Source organism: Schistocerca gregaria, chromosome 5, assembly GCF_023897955.1.
Source record: "Schistocerca gregaria isolate iqSchGreg1 chromosome 5, iqSchGreg1.2, whole genome shotgun sequence".
Lineage (NCBI taxonomy): Eukaryota > Metazoa > Arthropoda > Insecta > Orthoptera > Acrididae > Schistocerca > Schistocerca gregaria.
This window is the reverse complement of record NC_064924.1, coordinates 542,926,119-542,950,255: the sequence shown is the minus strand read 5'-3', so window position 1 is coordinate 542,950,255 and position 24,137 is coordinate 542,926,119. Positions and strand designations below refer to the sequence as shown.

The following is a 24,137-nucleotide window of genomic DNA, read 5'->3' as shown; positions in this document are numbered from 1 at the left end:
GAGGAGGAGGATGGGGTGGGGGAGAGGTGAGTTACTGAGGGAGGATAGTTAGGACAGCAGATGTAGGCAGCTTGTCAACACGGAGATAGGGATGGTAAAGTTTGGCCACAGGGCCCAAGTGGACCCAGATGGCAACTGCTTCAAATGTGGTACGTACTTGGATCCATGTTCTAACAATATCCATATGGACCAACATGCATGCACCATTGGGAGCCATTGAAGGGCCGACCTGGTTCAGACCGAAAGCAACCCACGATCGGTCAGTGAGTCAGCACCGATAAAATGCGATTACTGGAGAAAGACACAAGCTGTCGAGGAAAAGGCATTGGGGATTGTAACTCTGGGAGGTGACGGTAGTATCTACTACAGTTCCATTGAATAAGCAAGGAGTTGTTATCCAGACACCAACGAGGACCGGGTGACATCTGTAAGTAAGATGTCAGACTCTGGTTGTGAGGGTGAAGATGCCTCCTCTGGGGCCCCCAGGGGTCTTGTTCTGGGACTAATGATTCTTCTTTTTCTCTTATATAGGTTGAGGAGGGCTGGGAACAGAGGTTTGGTTTTGATTTTGTTTTGCTTTAGGGTGCAAAAAACAACTGGGGTCATACACATCGAAGTCAAAACTATACAACACGAAGACAGAGAAGAGTTAAAAATGACTGTGTGTCAGTCCCAATTGACATAATAGAAGACAGCCAAAATTAGACACGTGGAAAAAGAATCCATACAGAAACAGAGGTCCAAAACTAAAAAGTAAATAGCTTTCGCCATACTGCTTTGGAGGATAAAAAGTAAAACGCAGTCGACACCCTGCGCATCATTTGCTGAAACGGCCGATAACTCAGATGGCAAACCCAAGCGGTTAAAAAATGGGCATTCCATCAGGAAGTGGCAGACAGTTAAGACTTCGGCATAATGTGTACAAAGTGGTGGGGTAGTGCCACTTATCAAATGACAATAGCTAAAAAGGCAATGCCCAACACACAGCCCAGTTAAAATGACCTCCTCCCGGCGGGAGGGCTGAGAGGAGGCATCAAAGCCACTGGGGCAGGCTTAATAATACTGAGCTTATTCCCATGAAGGGAGGACCAATGGCGGTGCCAAAGGGACACCACCTCTTGACAGGGTGCAACACAGAGATCATTAGAGGGAATATAGGAACTAGTGAGCTGAGGTAAGAGGACTGCAGCCTTGGGAGCAGCGTCAGCAGCCTCATTTCTTGGCAGACCAAGATGACCAGGAACCCATAGAAACATCACACTGGCTCCACGAAGAGTGAGCAAGTGACAGTTTTCCTGGACCCACTGCACTGAGGTATGGGCAGTGTACAGCCCACAGACTGTGAAGGGCACAGAATCTGAGCAGAGGACACAATTGAAAAGGCTGTGTCATCGGATGTACTCCTCCATGGTCTGATACAGGGCGAAGAGCACTGCAGTAAACACTGAGCAGTGTGCTGGAAGCCGATGTTGAAATACACAGGTGCCAATGACGAAGGCACAACCGACCCTACAGGCAGTCCGAGAGCCATCGGTGTATACAAAGGTACTATCACAAAGTTCCATGCGAAGGTTGTGAAACAAAGTGATAGACTGAGGCTGGAGCAGCGTCCTTAGGAAGTGAGTGAAGGCCAAGGTTAACATAGGCCGCTTCATGAAGCCAAGGTAGTGAAGGGTTCTCACCAATCAGGAAAGGTGCAGGTAGTGTGAAGTTAAGCCACCATACCAAGTGCCAAAAGCTGACACCACGAGGTAATAGGGAAGAGGGATGTGACCCATAGTGGCGATCAAAGTAATCGTCAAAGGAGGAGGCATAGGATGGGCGACTATGCATGACAGACAAATGGCATGCATACCTCTTGAGGAGAAAGTCACAACAGCAGGACAGTGGTAGTTCAGCAGTTTCATCAAACAGACTCTCAACCGGGCTAGTGTAAAGGGAGCCTGTGGCCAAACAGATGCCATGATGGTGGATAGAGTTGAGACGGCATAAGAGGTATGAATGTGCATACCGATAAACAAAGCAGCCATTGTCTAGTTTCGAACAGACAAGGGACCGGTACAAACGGAGGAGGGTGATTTGATCAGCACCACCCGAAGTACCATTGAGAACACACAGGACATTGAGTAACTGCATACAGCGGGCTGTCTGGTAAGACACATGGGAGGACCAAGAGCGTTTCCTATCAAGCACGAGCCCCAGGAATTTCGTAGTTTCAACAAATGAAAGGGCAACAGGCCCAAACTGTAAAGATGGTGGGAGAAACCATTTGCGTCGTCAGAAATTCATACAGATGGTTTTGTCAGTGGAAAAATGAAAGCCATTGTCGATGCTCCAGGAGTAAAGAATCAAGACTTCACTGAAGACGCCCCTCAGTGAGACAGGTCCATGGAAAACTGCAATAGATGGCAAAATCATCAACAAAAAGGGAGCCAGAGATGCCCCATGGAAGACAGGCCATTATAGGGTTAATGGCAATAGCAAAGAGAACGATGCTCAGGACATAACCTTGAGTCACACTATAAAACTCTGTATTTAAAAAATGCCCGAGGGAAACAGGGCAGGCGGCTACAGAAGCCCCACATGTGAAGAGTACGGCATATACCAATTCTCCAGCAAGTGTCGCAGGACTCCTCCAAATTGAAAAACACGGCCACAGTCTGATTTCCGCATAAAACCATTCATGTTCTGAATGGAGAAAGTAACGAGATGGCACACTGCAGAACGCCGTGCTCGAGATCAACACTGTGCATTTGTCTGTAAATTGCAAGACTCGAGCCACCATACCAGTCGGGCATGATCATACATTGCATCACCTTGCAAAAGCAGATGGTAAGAGAGATGAGGTAGAAGCTAGAGGGAAGGTTTTTGTCCTTACTGGGCTTAGGTATGGGTATAACAGTGGCTTGACGTCAGCATTCGAGAAATGTGCCTTCGGCCCAGATGCGGTTGTACATGTTAAACAGAAAATGCTTGCCTGCAAGAGAAAGGTGCTGCAACATCTGAATGCGGATGGCATCTGGCCCTGGGGTGGAGGAGCAGGATGAACCAAGAGCATGATCTAGCTCTCTCATAGCAAAGGCAGCATTGCAGCACTCACAATTCGAAGAAGAGAAGATACCGCCCGAGCCGCCTCTGCTCATTTCCGCTGGAGGAAGGTAGGGTGGTAGTGGGAAGAGCTCGAAACTTCTGCAAAATGGCAGCCCGAGATGTTGGAGATAGCAATAGGGTCTATGATGACATCTGCTACTGTCTGGCCGGAAATTGGGGAATGGATCTTGGTCCCAGAGAGCCATCTGAGGTTGGTCCACATGACAGAGGAAGGGCTGGAACTATTAAAAGAACTGATACATGAAATCCATCAAGCTCTTTTGCTACCCTGAAGAATGCAACAACACTTTGCACACATCTGTTTATAGTGAATACAGTTTGTCACTGTAGGATAACTGTTAAAACCACAGAGAGCATAACTCCATGCGTGAATTACCTCACGGCATGGTTCAGTCCACCATGGGGCTGGGACATGACATGTTAAAGACAAAGTGCAAGGAATGGAATGTTCTGCAGCAGTAAGGAAAAAAGTTTGGGAGACATTCCAGCTGGTCATCACAACTGGGGAAATCTCATTCTTCAAAGGTCGCCAGGGAGGAGGAACGCTGCCAGTCAGCCTTAGTAAGCTGTCATTTGGGTGTGCACGAGGATGAGGTAGGATTCAGCAAATGGATGGCACACTGGAAATGGTTGCTTGAGTAGGTGTATGAAAGAATGGACCACTCAAGACAATGGGCAAGATGGGCAGTGCAGAAGGGTAGGTCCAAATGGGAATAGGTGTGCGAGGAGTCTGAAAGGAAAGTGGGTGCTACAATGCTAAGGCAGAAGAGGTTAAGTTGGTTAAGAAGGTCAGCCAAGAGGGCACCTCTCTGACAGGTCTTGGGAGAACACCCAAAGAGGATGATGCGCATTAAAGTCACCAAGAAGCAAAAATGGAGGGTAGCTGCCCAATAAGCTGAAGGAAGTCTGCCCAGGTGGCATCGAATGACGGATGGAGATAAACAGTACAGAGGGATAAAGTCAGGTGGAGAAGCAAAAGGAAAACTGCAACAGCTTGAGGATAGGTAAGCCAGGGAGATGGGTTGATTATGAATGAGCAGCATGATGTCCCCATGAGATGGAATGCTGACCTCAAGGGGAAGGTCAAAATGAATCGGTAAGAAATGTGGAAGCTCAAAGCGGTCATGAGGGTGCAATTTCATTTCCTGAAGGCAGAGTACAAGGGGACGCTGCAATGCTAAAAGCAGCAATAAATGTCGCGACAGTTCCATTGGAGGAGAGTCATGATGAGGAAGAGACGTAGGATGTCGCATTGACAGCTGCTAAGTGACATCGGGTGAAGAGTCACTACTATAGGGCACAGAAGGAGGAGGATCCTGCTCCATGGGATCTACAGAAGCATCGGCTTGCTTGTGTGGTCACTTTGTAGGGTTCAATGCTGAAAAATGGTTGGTGGTGTACACTGGCAACACGGAGGCTGGACGGACTAAGGTATCACATGGCGACACCGTTGAAGAGGATCTTCAAGTTGGCGAAGGAGAAGACCATTTGCCTTTAGTGGAATTCTTTGAGCCTTTCCAGTTAGAGGAAGACTCTGGTGTTGTTTGGCTGGAGGGACGCAGGAAGTCTTCACGGGAATAATCCTTGTGTCCTTTCTGGCCTACTGGTTGTATAGATGGTGGCTTCACCCCTTGAGGCGAGCATTTGACAGCTTGTTGCATAGCTGGAGAGGGGTGGCGGGATGGCGATGCTACCTTGACACTGGGCAATTTCACAACCTCAGAGCTAAATTGGAGGTCACATGTCTGTCTGGCCATGTTCTTCATAGAGTGAAGTGTAACAAGAAAAGAACTACAGGTGCATACGGCGGAGTGCAGGGTTTGCGACTAGCCAGTAACTTGCAAGTGACTGGGTAAGGCACTTTTTCCTTTCCCTGGATCTCTTGGACAGCCCAATCATCGAGATACATGGGACAATCCCGAGAGGAGGCGGCAAGGCCGCCATTGTAGTTGGTACAACAAGGAGGAGGAGGCAGACAACGCCCTCATGTGCATCCCTACCACAGGTTACGCATTTGGCTGGACGTCTAAAAGACATTCTAGTGTGATTGAACCGATGACACTGGTAGCAGCGCATCAGGTTCAGGAAGTATGGCCAGACCGTTATAATTTCATAGCCTACTTTGATCTTGGTTGGAAGTACCACTCTGACAAAGGTGAGGAAAAGAGTGCGGGTGGGCACTAAGGAGGAATCTACCTTTTTCATTACACAATGGACACAATGACGCACTCATCAGAGGGGTAAGATTGGATTTCGACCTGTTAGACTTTTGGGCAGCCTGGTGTAAATTATACCCCGGAAATAATTAAAAGTTCTATGGGCCTCGACATAACAGTAGTCATGGAGAAGCAAGGCAGCAAGTAGTAGTTGTGCTTGAGAATCAGAAGTAGTCTCCAAAAGAAAAGCACCATTCCGTAAACGAGAGCAGGATTTCACACGGCCAGCAACTGCATTAACATCTTTCTGAATAATAAACTGATTTAAGGACTGACCATCTTGAGTACGTGAGACCACAAGGAACCGCGATGTAGCAGGAAGGGTCTTTGAATCATTAACCTCATTACGTTTACATTTCACACACATTGATTGGGAAGATGATTGAGTCATTGCGAGAAAATCCCCATGATTACCAGCATCTCCAATGGTGCGCTCCTTCCAACTGGGGTTCCCATCACTAGGTGGCGCACCCACCTTATGTCATTGTTTACACCTGAGGTCACACCTCCAGAACACATGACAGAGGGACCTATCGGCAATTTAGGAAGGTTGCAGCTCAGGCAATCACCCCTCTCTGGGCCTGGCCTGTACCAGGGGGTATTTGCAAACCCTAACTGTCGACCGGGACTGGGAATTACACATTACCCAGTCACCTGTTACGCATTAGACGCTTGGGCTGGCTTCAGGAGCGCACAGAGAGGACGAAGAAAAAGAGGAACCTCAAACGCCAAAGCGAAGAAACGAGAGGAGAAAGGAAACAAAGGTAAGACTGTTTTACATCAGCCACAGACAATGCAGAACATCCCAGACATGTTCCTGAAGGGAGGGGGAAAAAGAATAGCAAGAGGATAGACATGCAGCAAAGAAGCGAAAAAATGCTGCAAAGGCTGGGGCTCCGTGGTAGCCAAGCACGAACTCGCAAAAGAGTGGCGAGTCCCCTGGATGTGGGAGGTGGAGAACAGAGGGAGATCAGCCTTTTGTGGATCTGGAACTGGAAGAAAGTGGATGATATTGGGGCACACTGACTATGGGTCCCATGGCCAAATTGTATTAGCAGGCCTCTGGTCTGAGACACTGGGAGGAATGATCCCAGGAGGAGCCCCATCACCGGCACGCATCTAAGAAGGGGGACACTACTTCTGCTGGGCAGGGGGAGTGGCACCTGGAGGGAAGAGAGAGAACTGCAATCTGTCTCGCGTGTGTGGGAGAGGAGGATGGGGCAGGAATGAGGAAGAGTGAGGAGAGGGAAAGTACATAACTAAGAAAGGTAGAAGTCATTGACACAAGACGAAATCTGTCAAATTTCTGACAATCCTCAAAGTAAGATAAATGATCATAAGAGTTAGGGTCTTGTATCTTCTTTATTTCTTTCTTATAAGCCAGACAATTTAGTCAGCATGGAGAATGATGGTCATGGAAATTAACAGACAGGGTGAAACACAGGTGTTCCCTCATGGCGTGGGTGTCGACAGTAGCCATAGAGATGGTTTGTTGTACACCAGGAAGATGTACCCAAAAAGCGATCATCAAAAGCACTTCACTTCATGCGTGATGGGATGTATGACTTCACATCACAGTGATAACACATAACAATGACCTTCTCTGGGATGTTTATCTCCCTCAAAAGTCAGAATAAAAGCACCTTGTCATTCCAGATTGGACCAGAGTTCATCATCAGTTTGAAGGGTGAGGTTCCTTCGAAAATATTCCCCGAGTGATATTCAAAGACTGCTGAGGTGTAATTGACATCAGGATGTGACCATGATAAGTACGAAGAGCTGCAAATTGGGCGGCAGAAGTAGTTTCGATTATCAGGGAACCTGATTGCGTCTTACTGAGAGACTATTTTGCCAAACTTATCTGATGTTTTGCACAAAAAATAACAGCTTTGTTGCTGTGAACGTATCCCTGGCTGTCCTAGTACAGACCAGGTGGTGGGGAACGTGTTTCACCCCAAGCTGTTGAGCCTGGCCTTCCTCCCAGGGTGCAACCAGGAAGGGAAATCGTAGGGTCATAAGCGATCTGTTACAAACCAAAGAAAATGACTGTAGAAGAACAGCCAGATTTTGGAGTTTTGTGTGTTTCATATGCAAAGCATCCGCACTGATACCACCCACACCCATCAGGGTTCTCACCACAGGCGACCACCCTGCCACAACACAGCCTCTCTGGCACAGTGGTTGTTGCTGTCAGTTCTGATGCTCGAGAGTGACAAGCAACCACTCTTATGACACCTGAACTGTAGCCTCACCAATTGTGCCTAAGTGTGACCTCTGTGTTCTCAGGGGCTCAGCCAGATGGGTATATAACAGCCCCACCACATGCACTAAGTACATGTGTTAGTGATCTAGCAGGGCAGAGAGAGAAGACGGGGCTATGCCATGTAAGGAAGAGAGGAAAGGAAGGGGGGGAGGTATCCACAACATAGGTGCTAGGGAGGAGTTCTTCCCAAATGGCTCATACTACAGAGAGAATACTCAGAAGTAGAAGTCAAACCCCAAAGGGATGCCAAAAATGAAGGATGAAAGAGAGAAGGCAAGGGGAACGAAACAGCAAGGAATACAGGAAACCAAGTGGATCACCAGGTCGACATAAATAAGAACACCAATAGAGGGGACGGAGAGGACCGCAGGGAAGGAGTGAGGACAGGGAGGAAGAGGCACAGGAAGGAAATCCTGGCCGGGAAGGAAGAAGGAGCTGCAACAGCTCGAGGATCCTTGGCCACCATGCTCGAACTGCACGAAAGAATTGCAAGCCCAATGGGGAGGGGTGGGGGGAGGAGGGGGGGGGGGGAGGCGGAATACATCAACCTCTTTAATCCATGAAATAATGGCTGATGCTTCTGCTGCTAAATAAACAAACTTCTTTTACCTAGCCTTGTGCCAGCCTTTCACAGCTTTTATAATCCAGCAGCGTTTTAGTCCCCTGAAGGCTGAGCAGAGCTCCTTCCAAACCTTTTGTCAAACAAACATATCAAGAAGCAGACAGGCACAATTAAAAGACATGTACATAAAGCTTTTGGCAACGATCTTTATTAGTAAAACACACACACACACACACACACACACACACACACACACACACACACACACACACACACACACCATTTACATACACACTCCTCGTGCACCCAAGACAGCCAGTTCCAACATCTTGGACTGGAATAAGCATGGGCTTTGCAATTTTATTGCTGCTTGTCATTTGCGCGTGTGTTCACAATATGGAAGTGCTGTATGTTTGGAAGAGAGCTTTGATTTCACCATACTGTACAATTAGTTTTGTTTGTGTGTCAATGTCATTTTCAAGACACACAGAGCCAAACAAAGAAGTCATTTGTGTTGTGTTTCACTATGAACCCCCCCCCCCCCCCCCCCCCCCCACCACTTGGCAATCAACTACAAAAACCTTTCACATTTGCTCATATATCATTACTCATTATTTCATGCCTTTTCTTTCATTCTTTCCTTCTCCTCTATTTGCTTTTTTTTGTGAGCCCTCTGTCACTTTTCACATCTTGTGTGTTGCTTGCACTTTGTCACTGATTAAACCGCACTTGCTTGTCTGTAAATACAGCCTCCTCAGTTACTTTTTAAATTTAATTCTTGATTACTTCAATTGTTCTAGTCTTTCCTCTTTACTACTATGTGGAGATACCTCTGTTTTGTTAAACATTTAATTCTATCCCCTTTTGCTGCTCATTTGGATGTCTATTGTCATCTAATATGGGAAGTTTTTCTTAAAGATACAAACGAAAAAATAAAAAAAATACCAAACACAGAGTGTTACTTACATTCTGCTGTGAATGCATACTTCTTGCTTTACGTAGCCGGTTTTTACAAGCATCCAAATCCAACCTGAAATAGAATTTGATGAGTGGCCTCATTTATGCAAATCAAAGCAACTGTTACAATAATATACCCAGTATCAAAAGAAAATTTCAACAACACTGTTGGATGGGAGGGAAATAGATGCAGTATTTCATGCTATTTCCATTAAGAGATGAAACAACTAAAAAAACTAATAAATTGGGTCCCCCTTCATATGCTCACAAAATTTGTAAATTTAGTAGTTCCAAAATTTACACCAAAGTACATGTAGGGAAAAAGATTATATATGAACAATTATGTGCAGATGCCCAAGATGCTTTATTTTAAAAATCAAATCTGTAATATCTTAAAAATTACTCTCGCTTTCCTCTACTCTGCAGGAATTCTTACAGAAGACCAAGTGTTTTATAACAGAGAACTCTTATGAAAAATAGATTTCTTTCAAGAAGAGATGCATGCACAACAAAGGAATATAGTAATGTAGCAGTGTGAACAAGTAGAAGCCTCAAAATAAAATTTTCAGGAAAGTATTATGTTCACAGTACCCAAGTTAATAACTATAAATGCAACACTGTGCCCGACACCAAAAAACAAGCTCCTACCTTGTTTCAATCAGATGTGGTTTAAAGGACAATACCCCTTGACTTTGAAGAAGGTAATATTGATTATGGTATGTAAACCAGGCAATATAGTTCCACTTTTCATTTGTATATGTATTTGTTGTTTGATGGTTACGGATGACAAAGCTGTCACTACAGACTGAAGTGAGTTTCTGTCAAGCAGAAGTTTACTGTTTTGTGTCAAAATTTTAAGTTAGAGAACATTACAAGAGGAGGCATGAAAACCCTTTAGATAAAAAAGAAAGAAAGAATTCTTGAAAGAGAAAGAGAAAGGTCACTGCAGAACCTGAATTACATTAGCACCACACAGTTTAGATACACAATTCCTAAGTTGAATACCATCATCAAAAATATTTTGGAAAGTGCAAGTAACAGTGTGGGGGGGGGGGGGGGGGGGGGGGGGGGAGGGGAAGTCCATGAACACCATGATGTTTTGTGAAAAGGCACTGAGGGTGGCCAATATACTTTAAATCTAGGATTTCTCTGCATCTAAAGCCTGTATTGTAGGTTCAAGAAGCAGTATAATGTGGTGTACAGAACTGAATGTGGCAAAGGAAACAATGCAAACATAAAAACTGTTGGTGAATGGCAGAGTGGTACATTACACAACCTTATATAGCACTATAAACTGAAGGACATCTTCAAGACACACTAAATTGTTCTCTTTCACCACCCTTCCAAACAAAACACTTGTCTTTATGGTGAAAATTTCAATGGAAGGAGAAACACTCAAGTCTGCCTTACAGTAATGCCAGGCACAAATGCTGATAGCCCTCAAACAATTAAACTATTTGTGATTGGTGAATCAAAAACCCACATCACATTAAACCTGTAAAAAAAATTTTCCACGAGCTACAGTGCCAATAACGAAGTGTGGATGACATCATCACAACTATTACATAAGCAAATGCATAGCCCGATGCAAGGAACCTATAACAGAAATTTTTTTGTGTCTGGATTCGTGCCCTGGACATTCAGTGCAGTTAGAGTACCTGCCACCAAACTGAACAAGCAAATGGCAGCCCTTGGATTTAGGAGTTATCTGCATCTGCAAAACTTATTACACAAAAGCTATTGCACAGAAGGCATTAAGTCTGATGGAAAAGACACAGCTGTCTTTAAAGTGTCAATTTTTAATACTTTGCACTGTCCTACCAGGCATGGACAGAGGTTATGGAATCCGTCACAATCTACTTTTGAAAAGCATGTTTCATTCAAACAGATTAACGAAATGGATCTAACAAAACAAATCATAATGACAACAACACTGACTACTGCTTTATCGTGGCAAACACTGGAGTATCTAGTGCGAGGTTTCCTACCCGGTAACTACACTGTTGTCACTGTTTAAAGTATATCAACTGAACTTTCATACACAGGAAAACATTGGTGGTGGTGGTGGTGGTGGTGGGTTTCCTCTTACTACAGATGTAAATGCAGTAGCAAAGACAAGAAAACAATATATTTCTGCTGCAAATGGAGACATCAAAGCTTTCCATTGTGTTTATGAAATTGAAAACTGCACTGAAAAAATTCACCGAAAGAATTAAAACAATTGAAAACTTGGGATTTTTTTTATTAGGAAGTAGGACCTATTTTATCTACTTTTTCAGTATGTCTCATTTATCTAAGACTAACCAAATTAAAGGCAGAATTATGGGACACGAGGGTGAGTTACATATATGAGGTCAAAAAATATGATGTAAAATATTTTTCTTATTCATTGTGCCTTAATAACAACCCAAGCTATTTGTTTGGGGTGTTCAGAGAACAAATGTTACAGCATTTCTGATATCTCCTTTATCTCCTTTACACTACCTTTTTTATACAATTCTGCAGGGAAAGGGGATGGAGTGAGTGGTAGAGTGAGTGGGTGGGTAAGTGAGAGTGATGGTGGTGGTGGTTATTATTATTATTATTATTATTATTATTTAGGATGTGGGGCACTTAACATCATGGTCATCGGCAGCATGCAGAGCAGTTATAACAACATTAAAGTCCACCTCCCCTCCCCAGCACCTTAGGGATGAGGCCTAACAGTTCACAAAATTTCAGAGCCCATTTAATGCTGGTGTCAGTATCAGCATGGATGGTGGGCAGATCTGCAATCATATTAAGGGATGCTCTGATGTCAGTATATAAGGCACACAAAGCCAAAATATACTGAACTGAAACGGGCACACCACAAAAACTTTAGAGTGGCAGATATTCCTGCCAGAGGAAGAAACTATGTGTTAAACAGTTATGTCCAATGTGCAGTCTGATGAGTAGCACTTCCGTTACTATAGGTTATTGGCCTTGAGCTGACTGCAATTTAATTAAAAAGAATTACACCTGATGCATTTCACTTTTGTTTATAAAGCATCTTCTGTGGTTATTCTCCAAATAGGATACATATGTTTGAACATTTTTGATTGTTTTATGCTAAAAACAGTATTTTCTTTATAAAGTTGGTCTGCATTTTACTTATTGTGTTTCTTTACATATTCTGCTCCTTCCCTCCTTGCTAGCAGCGGTTGGCACCGAAAGGCTTAATTTCACATTTGAACTTCGCAGCTTTTGCCATTCTGTGGTATTTCTCACGCTGCATTATTTACATTTCACTTTCTTAAAATGTTTCTTATACTGCAGTGCTATAGTGTTAATATCTGTTCATTTGCTTTCATTCACATTGTGAGTGTTTCCAACCTGTGAAACTATTTTATTGTGTGTGTGTGTGTGTGTGTGTGTGTGTGTGTGTGTGTGTGTGTGTGTGTGTGTGTGTGTGAGAGAGAGAGAGAGAGAGAGAGAGAGAGAGAGAGAGAGAGAGAAGGTGCAATTTAATTGAAAATAATTACACCAGATGCATTTCACTTTTGTTTATAAAAGATCTTCTGCAGTTACTCTGCGCACGCGCAGAGACAGATGAGAGTGGATGGGTTGACTTTTTTGTAGGGGTGAGGGGAGGAAGGGCAAGGATGGGCTTGGACGGTGACTACACGACAGAATCTGGGAGGAGATGGTACTGGTAAGTGAAGCTTGTGGTTATATGTGTACATTTAATGTTATGTTAAGTTGTCAATCAGTTTAAAGAGTGTGTGGTTTGCCAAGTTCATCTGATCATTTATGAGTTGATTGTTTTCTGTTATGGTTTTTTTTGGATATGACAGTTTTCTGTAAGGTGGAAGGTGTTTTTGTTGTTGTTTATCCTTATGATTTCCACGTCTGTGTGTCTGGCTGTAATTTTTTGTTGGTGTTGGTGTAAATGTTCTGCAAAAGTTGAATGGTTTGTCCTGTACTTATATTCTCTTACATGATCTTTGTATCCGGTGTCAAATATTCTCCTGGTTTAACCTACTTATTGAATTTCAGCTGGTATATTCCTGATTTCTGTTACAGATTTTTTTTTTTTTTGGAAAGTATTTCTGAATTGGTGTGCTACTTTTGGTTGGTTGATTGGGGTTGAAGGGACCAAACAGAGGTCATCAGGCCCTTGTTTCAAATGCGGTCCATACAGACAGACTGACATTTCAGAAAAGTCAAAACAACAGAAGATAAAAGGCTAAAAAATGTAAAAGTGCAGTCGTGTTGTCAATGGTGAAAACAAAATGAAGGAAGTCAGCAGGTGAGTAACACCAAGGATATGCTAGAGGCAGGAAATACACCACCTCTGTTGCAGTACGGGCAAGACCATCTGCTATTCATAAGATTTCAACCACTACACTGTAGAAGTGCATATTGTAAAAGGAGACTAACCAATTCTAAAATGTGATAAAAACAGAGTAAAAGGGAAAGAAAAGAGGATCTTCGCCAGGGAGGGGAGTCCAGAATCTCGAAACACAGCTTACAGTGGGAGACACCGGATGGACAAACTGGCTCTCAGTTTTCTTCATTAAAGTGGTTTTATTCTCAGTTTTAAGGTTTAAGGAGGAAGGGAGGAGGAAGTTGCTGAAGAAGGGCACTGAAGCAGCAGGTGCAAGAATCCTGTCAGGAGGGAGATAAAGATTGCAAACCGTGACCTCAGAGTCAAGGTGGACCTCAACAGCAACCTCTTCCAATGTCGTTTGAAGAAGAATCCACGTGCTAGCAACGTCCGTAAGGACAAATGTACAAGCGCCACCAGAGGCCCGCAGCGGCCTGACCCAATTTCGACAGAAAAGACAGAACCCATGGAGGATTGGTGAGTGATCATCAGTAAAATGTGATTCCTGTAGAACCACACAAACTGGAGAGTAAAATGAAATAAGGGATGCCAACTCTGGAAGGTGAGGTAATGTCCTTTGCAATTCCATTGGATAACCACAGAACAATGATTCAAATGGGGGTTGAACAGGCTAAAGCTAGTCATGCAGCCAGGTCACCACCCGTCACCGACAAGGAGGGGGCAAAATCTATGAACAACAGGTCAGAATCAGGTTGCAAAGGTGGGAACGGGACCTTTGGCCTGGAAGGGGGATCCTGGGAGGGGCGCTCTTGACCGGCAGACGGCGAATAAGTGGGACACTTCTCTGGCTGGGGATGGGGACCAGTGCCCGGAAGGAAGGGTGTAGGAGCCGCCTGGGAGGGGGGGGGGGGGGGGGGCGGGGCAGAGGGAGGTTCGGGACTGGAGTAAGGAAAGCTGAGGAAGGGGTGACGATGTAACTAAAGCATAGCTAGACGTCATGGACACAGGTTGAAGATGTGCATACTTCTTACGAGCCTCAGCGTAGGTTAGATGACCAAGGAATTTATACTCCTGTATCTTCTTTTCCTTCTTATAAACTGAGCAATCCAGTGAACGTGGAAAATGACTGTCATGACAATTAACACACACAGTAGGGGGAACACAGGAACTCCCCTCATGGAGTGGACGTCCACAGTCACCACAGAGAGGGGCATGCAAACAATGGGAAGACATGCATCCAAAATGCAAACACTTAAAACATCTCATAGGTGGTAGGATGTATGGCTTCATGTCACATCAATAAACCATAATCTTGACCACCTCAGGGAAGGTATCCCCTTCAAAGGCCAGGATAAAGGCACCAGTATCAATGCAACTGTCCTTCGGACCCTTCTGAACACGCCGAACAAAGTGAACACCCCACCATCCAAGACTGTCCTGAAGTTGCTCATCAGTTTGAAGGATGATATCCCTGTGAAAAATTACACCCTGAACCATATTCAAAGACTAGTGAGGAGTAATGGACACAGGAATTCTGCCAAGATGGTTACAGGCACGAAGGGCCACAGACTGGGCAGCTGAAGCAGTTTTGATCAACAACGAACCAGACCTCATCTTACTCAGAGTGTCCACTTCGGCAAACTTGTCTTCAATGTGTTCCACAAAGAATAAAGGTTTGGTATTGGTGAAAGTATCCCCCCATCAGTCCTGGTGCAAACCAGATAGCGGGGGAATGGTTTCGCCCCTAGCCGACGAGCCTGGCCCTCCTCCCAGAGGGTAGCCATGGAAGGGAAGGCCGAAGGGCGAGAAGTAGCACTAAAAGTATCATTTCCATGCAAAGAGATGGCTGTAGAAGAACAGCCCCAGTTCTGGACCTGTATGTATTTCATCTGCATAGCGTCTGCCCTGTTACCACCGACTCCAATCAGGGGCTCTCCCCAGTGGTGCCACCCAGCCACAGCAAGGGCCGTGTGGCATGGTGGCCATTGCCAGGAGTTCCGATGCTCCAGGATGACAAGCAACCACTCCTGGGCTTACGTGAGGTGTTCACAGCTCAGGTATCAGAAGTGTGATCCCTGCGTTTTCAGGGGGACTCAACCAATAGCAACCACACCACACTGACTGGCTACTGTGCTGGCTATGCAACCTAGCATTAGACAATGACATGAAGGAAAAGGTTGAAGGAACTAGGAGGGCACATGTAGGAGACACTAGGTAAGGTGCTCTTCCCCAAATGGCTCACACTACGGAACAGAAATTTAGTAATGGAGGTCAAACCCCAGAGTGGGACCAGAGAATGCCAAAAGGGTGAGTTAATTACACAACAAAACCAAATTGCAAATCCAACATAACCAGGATGACAGCGAGGCCAACATAAACAAGGACACCAAGAGAGGGAGAGGAGCAGTATAAGGGGAAGGAGCAAGGATCGGACAGGAGGGGAAGGGGGATCGGAAAGGAGGGGAAGAGCAAGGAAATGCAGACCGGGAAAGAAGGAAGGTTTTAATAGCTCAGGGCCCCGTGTTCGCCACACACATACTTAAGAAAGGCCCATGTGCCCCCGGGGGGGAGGGGGGGGGGAGAGGGGGGGAGTGCTACTTTTACATCTTATTTTTGAAAATATTGGATATTCAGTGTGTGCATTTGTGGTTGTCAGTCATTGTGTACTATATTTTACTTCCTGTTTCTTTCATACTTTGTGTTTTTTCCATTCTCGTATATTGTGCAGCTATTTGTGTGTAATTTTGTCATCGTATGGTGACCGCGGAGTGTTTGTTCTTTTCTGTTTCTTGATTTTCTTGTTCAGTTTTGTTACCAAGTTCTCTTTTTATCCACTGTTTGTGGTTATTTGTATTATGGTATTCATTTCTTCTTTGTAACTGTGTTTCTAATGGTACTGTGTTTAGTCTGTGGACCATGTATCAAATTCTTTTTAATTAAACTGCAGTCATCTTAAGACAGATAACCTACAGTAACAGATTTAAACAGTTGCTGCTGAAGATGACCATGCAAACAATCACAGTAGCACTTCTTTCCATTGGTGTGGTCCGCATGATGTCTGACATGCCTGTGTGGTCTATCTGAGTGACCACAGATTGTTTTCTGTGACCTCCAATCATTCAGTTTCCCACTGAGCACAATTCGTTTGTCAGATAATGAGATGATGATGGGCTAATGAGATGATGTGCAAGGGGATCGCACATTGACGTACAATACTACTCCAACATGCTTTCTTTGCTGCTTTGTCATCTATGTCGTTGCCCTGTATCCGTATGTATACAGGTTCCTAACAAAAGATAACTTCCTTGCTACAGTGTTGCAGGCAAGCAAGTAGTCATGGATGAGCTGAAGCAAATGGTCTAGGGCAGTGTTTTTCAACCTGTGGGTCATGACCTCCTGGTGGGTCGCAAAGTCTTACTCATGGGGTCGCAATTGCAGCATGGCTGGTAACGTATGTTTCGTGATGATCATCTGCTGTGGTATACATGTCACACGGAAGTGACAAGGTTTTGTGACAGCACCTTTGAAGTTCACTCACGTTCAGATGTGGTACTTTTTTATCATATTTTTATTATGGTTCTGGGGTCACCAGAATATTTTTACTTGGAAAAGGGTTGCGTATTCAAAAATGTTGAAAAACACTGGTCTATGGGATACGTGTGGTGGACCATTTGTAGCCCATGGAGCAAGTCAGAACAGACGAGAAACTTTGTGCTGTGATGAATGGAATGTCAAAAGTCCATGTCACAATTTGTAAATGGTTCCAGAACACACACTTTGGAAACCCTATCAGGGACAACAGCTGAACAACCGAGGGTGTTCTCTTGCCGGGATCAATTTGTATAAACAATGAAAAAACTGTAGCATGAATTTAAAATTGTACAAAACAGTTTTAAAATTGTAATCTGAGGTACAAGTTTTCTCATACTGCGTCACTTTGGGATTCTGAACATGCCAAGGTGGCAGATTGTTCCACAACTGGCTTTGTATTCGAAGTTTTCCACTGATGCACAGTCAGCAGCACTTATACTGCTGAGGCATTTCAAACTATTCAACGATTTGAAGCCCTTTATTCAAAGGTCTTTCAGGTGCACAAGCCAGGTTAGTTTTGAGCCAAATAGTAGACCCAAAAACTGCAAACTGTCCTTACAATGTAAAATATTGTCCCCCATTGTGAACCGCGGTTGGTTAAAATTTCCATGAGCTTGGTTAAAATTTAAACACATGCTTTTAGGGTGAGAACATAAAACCAGTTTTACTGGCCCAAGCTTCCAGCTTTCTGATCGTCAGCTGTAGTTGTCTCATTGCCATTGCACGATTGGAGGAAGTATAGAAAACTGCAAAGTCATCCATATAAGGAAACATTTAACAGGGTTCTTGACTGCAGACGTGACTGCACATAATGTGACACTAAGTACACGGCCTTGACAACCCCTACAGTCAGACAAGGCATCACTAACACAATATCGAAAGGACCAGTCCTCAAGAAAGGATTAGATAATAAGCGGCAGACATCCACGTAGTCCCCGTTCATGAAGTTGGCAAAGAGTGTGTTATTTCCTAGTGATGATGTACACTTTTTCATAGCAAAAAACACACCGACTACATGGTTTTGGTGTAAGAAGGAATCCTATATCATCCTCTCCAGTAAAAGTAAGTTGTCAAGGGTTGACTGGTAGCAACGCAAACTGCAATGGAAGCGGCACAGTAAGGGCTACGCATCGGTAACTGTTAGGGTCAGTATGATCCTTGCTTGGTTTCAATAATGGAATTATTATTGCCTCCTCCCTCACCTTGGGGTACTATCCACTAAACCAGATTTTATTGAAACAAGGTAGGAGATAGCATCTGGCTTCTGGGCACACATGACAGAGCATGGCATAGTGAATGATCAGGTCCTGGAGCAGTGTCTCTGGCTATGGACAGAACTGATTCCAATTCCCAAATGGAGAATGGAAGAATGTATCCACGAAATGGAGCCTCCTTATCTCTACATCTGGACTGGAGGAGTCTTTATGGATGACACAGTGACAATAAAAACTGCTCACCTATAAACTGAGGCCTACCTTTCAGCATCTACACCAATACCCCGTTTCTCAGCAAGGCCATAAGGCGACGTGCATTGCCCTAGTCTAATTCACTTTATTGAGTCCTAAATATGTGCAAAGGAAATGTGCCAATTAATGGAAGTTGCCAATTCTATCCAGGATTTCCTCTTCTATTCTTTTATCACATGTCTGTGCTCTCAATGATCTAAAGGCACAAAGATTTTCTGTAGTTTGATAAAGTCTGTATCTTCTCAAACCTGCACCCTGACTGACTGCCAAGTGACATTCATCATTTCATCAAGGGACAGGCATCATGTGAGCTGGTTGCTACACTGGGGAATGGAATCGGTGTCGGCTCATTGGATCCCAAAGTGATCATGTCCACCACCTCCTGGGGACAATCCTGTTCAAATATGGCCTGCTGACTTTATCTCACCAATTTTCCCTTTAAACTATCCATTTTCGAGGTGTCCTGTTTTTCACTGCCTATTTCAGTAGATGAATCCACACAGGATCTGTGGCCACTTCTTGCTGAGCTAACTCTGCAACAGCTGGCGAACAAAAATAAAGGTCAATAGCTAAAAATAACCTTGTAGCAGTGGAGAAGTGTCATCTGATCAGAATTCATAGAGCAAATTTCTTCAGGTAGACAAAGTGCTCGATAATTGACCTCCGGAGCATACGATAGCTGTGCCCAAAAGCATTAAAGTCACCCATGAGGTGGAACGGACAGGCGAGCCCCTGGAAGAGTTCTGTCTGTGCATCTGCATCCAACAGATCATGCGATGGAGGATTTAAAGAATGCATTTTAATTTTAACTAGAGTGAGAACTTCCACTGCAACTGCTAGTACGGCCACAGTAAGATGGCCAGGACAGGAGTGGCATCTGGCATCGAAGAAAACAACCACTCAACCCCTAGATCTTTCTCCAGTAACATTGTCCCTACAGTAGGGGTGGTAGCTCCTTAACAGAGGTATATCAGTGGCTTTAAAATGAGTCTCTTGCAAGTAGATACAGAAAGGCCTCCTCTGGCACAGAAGCTGCAATTCTTTCACATGCGATCAGTATCCATTTAAGTTCACAGCAACTCAGAAGTCCCTGTGGCGCTATTGATTAACGATGGTTGTCCCCATCGTCCTTCCTTGGCGGAGGTAATTTACCCAAGAGGTCAGGGGTAAAGTTGAGGGGGGGGGGGGGGAGGGAGGGAGAGGGGGAGGGGGAGAGGGGGAGAGGGAGAGAGAGAGAGAGAGAGAGAGAGAGAGAGAGAGAGCCCTGGTCTACAGTTCATTTATTTGGGTATTTATTCCTGAATTTTCCTTTCTTTGCTCTAATAAGCCCCACACTCCCTGCTCAATGGTGGGTGAACCCACGAGCACTTGTTATATTTTGAAGCAATCTTAGAAGAAATCACCTGCTTTGTGAGCTCAGCCTCCACAATTTCTAAATACAGCCCTTCCATTACATGCCATTGAGGTGTGGCCAAATCTTTGAGATTTGAAGGATAACTTTGGACTGGGAACACCTAGAAACAGATGTGCACTGGGAAAATATGTTCAGGTCATTCCAGAGTGTTGAACATTAGAATAAATGTTGAAGTTTTTTCCCATGTGCCATTGACTCTCTTCAGTTCTGCACTTCCACAACATCCATATTTTCCATTCTACATTTAACTCCTCAGGGTCCATCTCCACTATATCATAGCAGATAATTATTCCTTTACAAAAGTTAAGGGTTTTATGTAACAGCCAACACAGGGTAGTCACCTAAGGCTTAGATATTTAATGTGACATAGCAGTTTGAACTACAAGTGCTCCACTATGAAGTCATTTAATACTTTCTAAGGACCCAATGATACCATCCAATGCCTTGCGAATATGGAAAGGAGAGACCTTCTCAAAGGTCTCCTTTGCTCTCATGATAACAATGAAAGCATTATGGGAAACTCATATTCTGTTACTATAATTTTAAGGCTGCTACTTGGGTGGACTGATCACCTGAACTCTCTTTGTTGGTAGGGTGTATGTACTACACCTGACTGCACACTTTTCCCATCATGAGGAGATCTGAATTTACTTTGCTCCATGAGGATCCCATGAACTGCTAGGAATACAAATGTCAACCCAGATACAGTACCGCAGGCCTTGTACAATTGGTGGAGCGTGGTAGTTGCCCCAGAGGTTGCCCACTAGAGACTGTTTCACTTCAACAAACATTCACCTGATTAGCATGTAGCACACGCGTTCCTTGAGTTTGCAGGTTTATTCTATTTTTGTACCGTTCTTGCTGTCCGGGTGGTAAAGCTAAGGTCCCTTTCTCTGAAACACACAAAATTCTACCGCTATACCTAGTGATCATCTCTGATGTATGCTCAGAGTTTATGGGCAGATGAGGCCTGTTGATATGGCCAGTCTCTAGCTCTGGAAACCATGAGCCACCATACCCATACCAAACCACTGCTGTTGGGGCTCACTGGGAAAAACAGAGCTCTCCCTTCCCTAAGTCGTGCGATACTCTTCATCAAATTTGACAGTGGCAGGATGGTGGTTTATTATTCCATGATAGAGCTCCTCATGCTCTTTGGCATATCATAACTGTTGTGAAAATATGAGATCAGTGATTTCATGAGGGCCATCATCAGGGCCATGAAGGATCTCAATAGCCCCAAATGACCAGTTTCTGAAAGGTCAGGCATACTGCTTGCTCAGTCACGCATAATCACACAGCCCTTTCACATACCTCAAGTCAGGAAATGAGATTTTTGCTGGGAAACCAGTATCCACAAAAAGCGTGACGAGTCTGGAGCACCACGAATTGTTAGCACAGTGACCAATGTTGCACCTTCCCTTGGCATACCAGCTTTGAGGGGCATGCTGACAATTTTGCACCTAGTGATATTCAACTAACATAATGCAAGACCACACTCTGCCTGTATTGTCATGACCTACATTGCTACACAGCAGGTTCAAATACTCCCTTGGCCACAAAAGTTTATGCATTTCCCACACATTTAAAACAGCTGGTCACAAGTTACCGATAAACTAATATGCCACTAATCACCAGCCACTATAACTGATGAACTCTGGTCTAAAACTGAAGAAGTGCAGAATAACGTACCCATGTCTGTCAAGAGCATTTGTTGCTGGCAGCGATGTGTACTAAATTTCACAACCTGTCATCTACAAATCTGATCACTTATCCCTCCTCTATAACATACACCAACAATTAGTGAAATTTTGTTATTTGCTACTGTTCCTATTGTTATAGTTTTAATGACCAGCAGTACATATGAGGGCTGTTCAAAAACATCCAACATTTTTATTGCTGAAATCAACAATGGTATGCAGCAAATGAGCTCCCTATGTATGTAGGCCTACATAGTGCACACATCTATTTTTTTCAAGACTGCGGAAACAACCTGTTATGAACTAGCCACCGACAAGTGAATGCGTGTAAGTGGTAATTTTCTGTTTCTGTGTTGCAGGCAAAATGACAGAAAAATTGGATCATCATTAATGCATCAAATTTTGTTTTAAGTTTGACGATTCTCAAATAGAAACAATCCTTAAGACTCAATAAGTGTTTGGAGACAAAGCAATGGGTACCAAACAGATAAAAAAGGGGTACAACGACTTCAAAGATGGCCACTCATCAGTGAATCTAGAAATCTGGTTGTTATTGATCACGTAAGGACCTCGGTGATGCACGGTAGATGAATCGTGATCAGAGATCTTGCAGACGAGGTTTAAAATGAGATGAGTGGACATATTAATTTCAAAGAGCATTTAGGCGCCAGGAGAACCTCCAGAAAATTTGTGCTAAAGCTACAAACAACTGAGCAGAAGCAACTTCCTTTGGAGATCACACAGGACATGCTAGACACAGTAAATAGTTATCTCGACTTTCTTAACATAGGGATCACTGGTGACACTTGGGTTTACGTGTATGACACAGAAACAAAGTTCGGTCATCACAATGGAAATATCAACCATCCTCAAGACCAAAAACATGAGGAAGGTCCACAGAAATTTGAAAGTCATACCAAGTGTCTTTTTTTACACTAGTGCTGTGGTCCATCACAAATAAGCCCTTGAAAGTACTAGTGTCATGAAGCAGCCAGACTTCGTGCAGTGAACAGTTGGCACCTTCAACACAATAATGAACTTGCTCATTATTCTCAATTAATTCAGAGCTTTTTGGCCAAACACAGAATGGCTGTGGTTTGTCAGTCCTTCTACTCTTCTGATGTAGCACCGAATGACTTCTGGTTTTTCCCTAAACTGAAAGACCAGATTTCAGAATAGTGAAGACATTATGCAGAATACAACAGGGCAGCTGCACACTATACCAGAAGAAGCTTTCAACCGATGCTTCCAACAGTGGCAGCAGTATTTGGAGAGGTTAGAAAAAGCTCAAGGGGAGCACTCTGAAGGTGACTAATGTCAAATAATTATATCTGAATAATTATTGATTTTATATATAAATTCTGACACTTTTTGAACAGCCATCTTATTACAAATTATTTACTTAATTGTATTGTGAGAAACGAGGGGAAACAACTGAGTAACAGAACTGCAAACATAGTATTGAGGCTAATGTTTTACAAGGTTACTATGCATGCCCATTACAATGTGTGCTCTCTTCAAATACTCCACTACAAGTACTGATAGTACTGGAACCTTCCTCTGTTGATGGTTTGTAGCTCCTTTAAAATTATGTTTTGTCCAAAGATAATATCATTTAAGTGTTTTCAGAATTCAACTTAGAAAAATGGAATAAGAATGACCAAGAACTGCACAGATGGTTTTACTTACCAAATTTTCATTAACAAGTGCAGTGTAGATGTGCACTTTTTTGTGACACAGTGGCCACTTTAATATAATTATTTTTCTCACACACACTATCACACACTTTCCAATAAAAATGATTCCAATCTTTTTTTTACCTTATGGGCAGCACTGTGGCATCTAAAATATTAGCATAGATCTGGTTTTTAATTTTCCCATTCTTTGCTTATGGGAGGGAGGAAGGAGGGGGGGGGGGGGGGGGAGTCAATGAAAGTGATGTGTAACCTGGTTTTGGTACACTTTATATATTTCTTCAGCAAATTAATGTTTCAGTACCTGTAACAACATGTTCCAAGTGAAGAATCATCTTTAATGCACTACAAAAGACCAAGAAATACATACTTTGTTTTTCTTTTCTAAGAAAACTGTTTCAAAACCATTTTTTATGCAGATCTCCTCTACCTTAATCTACCAATACCTAATGCACAATGGTATGCAGCAGATTTACTTTTTCCTTAATCAGTCTCACTTTTAACCAACATCTCTACCTCTGTTCACCTTTAGATTACCTCTCAACTGAATGTTCTGCACAGGCAGTTGGGTATTCAATCAGATCTTTTTCTTGCAAAAATACATTAAATCACATGAAACCTGTTCCCTTGACAAATCTTATTTAACACATGCCTTCTGAGCTCTCAAAGGTTTCACTCATGGAGTGGCCTAGAGAGAAAATTTGGTAACAATTTCAAGCAACAGTCCACTAGCCTTCATTTACAGAAAGTGATGCAAACAACTTCACAGAGAACTTTAGTACAAACTTGCTATTATGTTACAGTACCAAGACTAACTGCAGTTGTCTAGGATGTTTCACTGCAGTCGGAGATAT

At 43.7% G+C, this 24,137-nt stretch overlaps 1 protein-coding gene across 4 annotated transcripts in view; it reads right to left on the bottom strand.

Annotated features, from left to right (window-relative positions):
* LOC126272067 (endophilin-B1) overlaps positions 1-24,137 on the bottom strand; it is a 243,036-nt gene that overhangs the window by 146,545 nt on the left and 72,354 nt on the right. For all 4 annotated transcript variants that reach the window (XM_049974605.1, XM_049974606.1, XM_049974608.1 and 1 more), the window contains exon 5: positions 9,119-9,182. In XM_049974605.1, the coding sequence (XP_049830562.1) occupies positions 9,119-9,182 (64 nt within the window). The remainder of the gene's footprint in view (positions 1-9,118; positions 9,183-24,137) is intronic.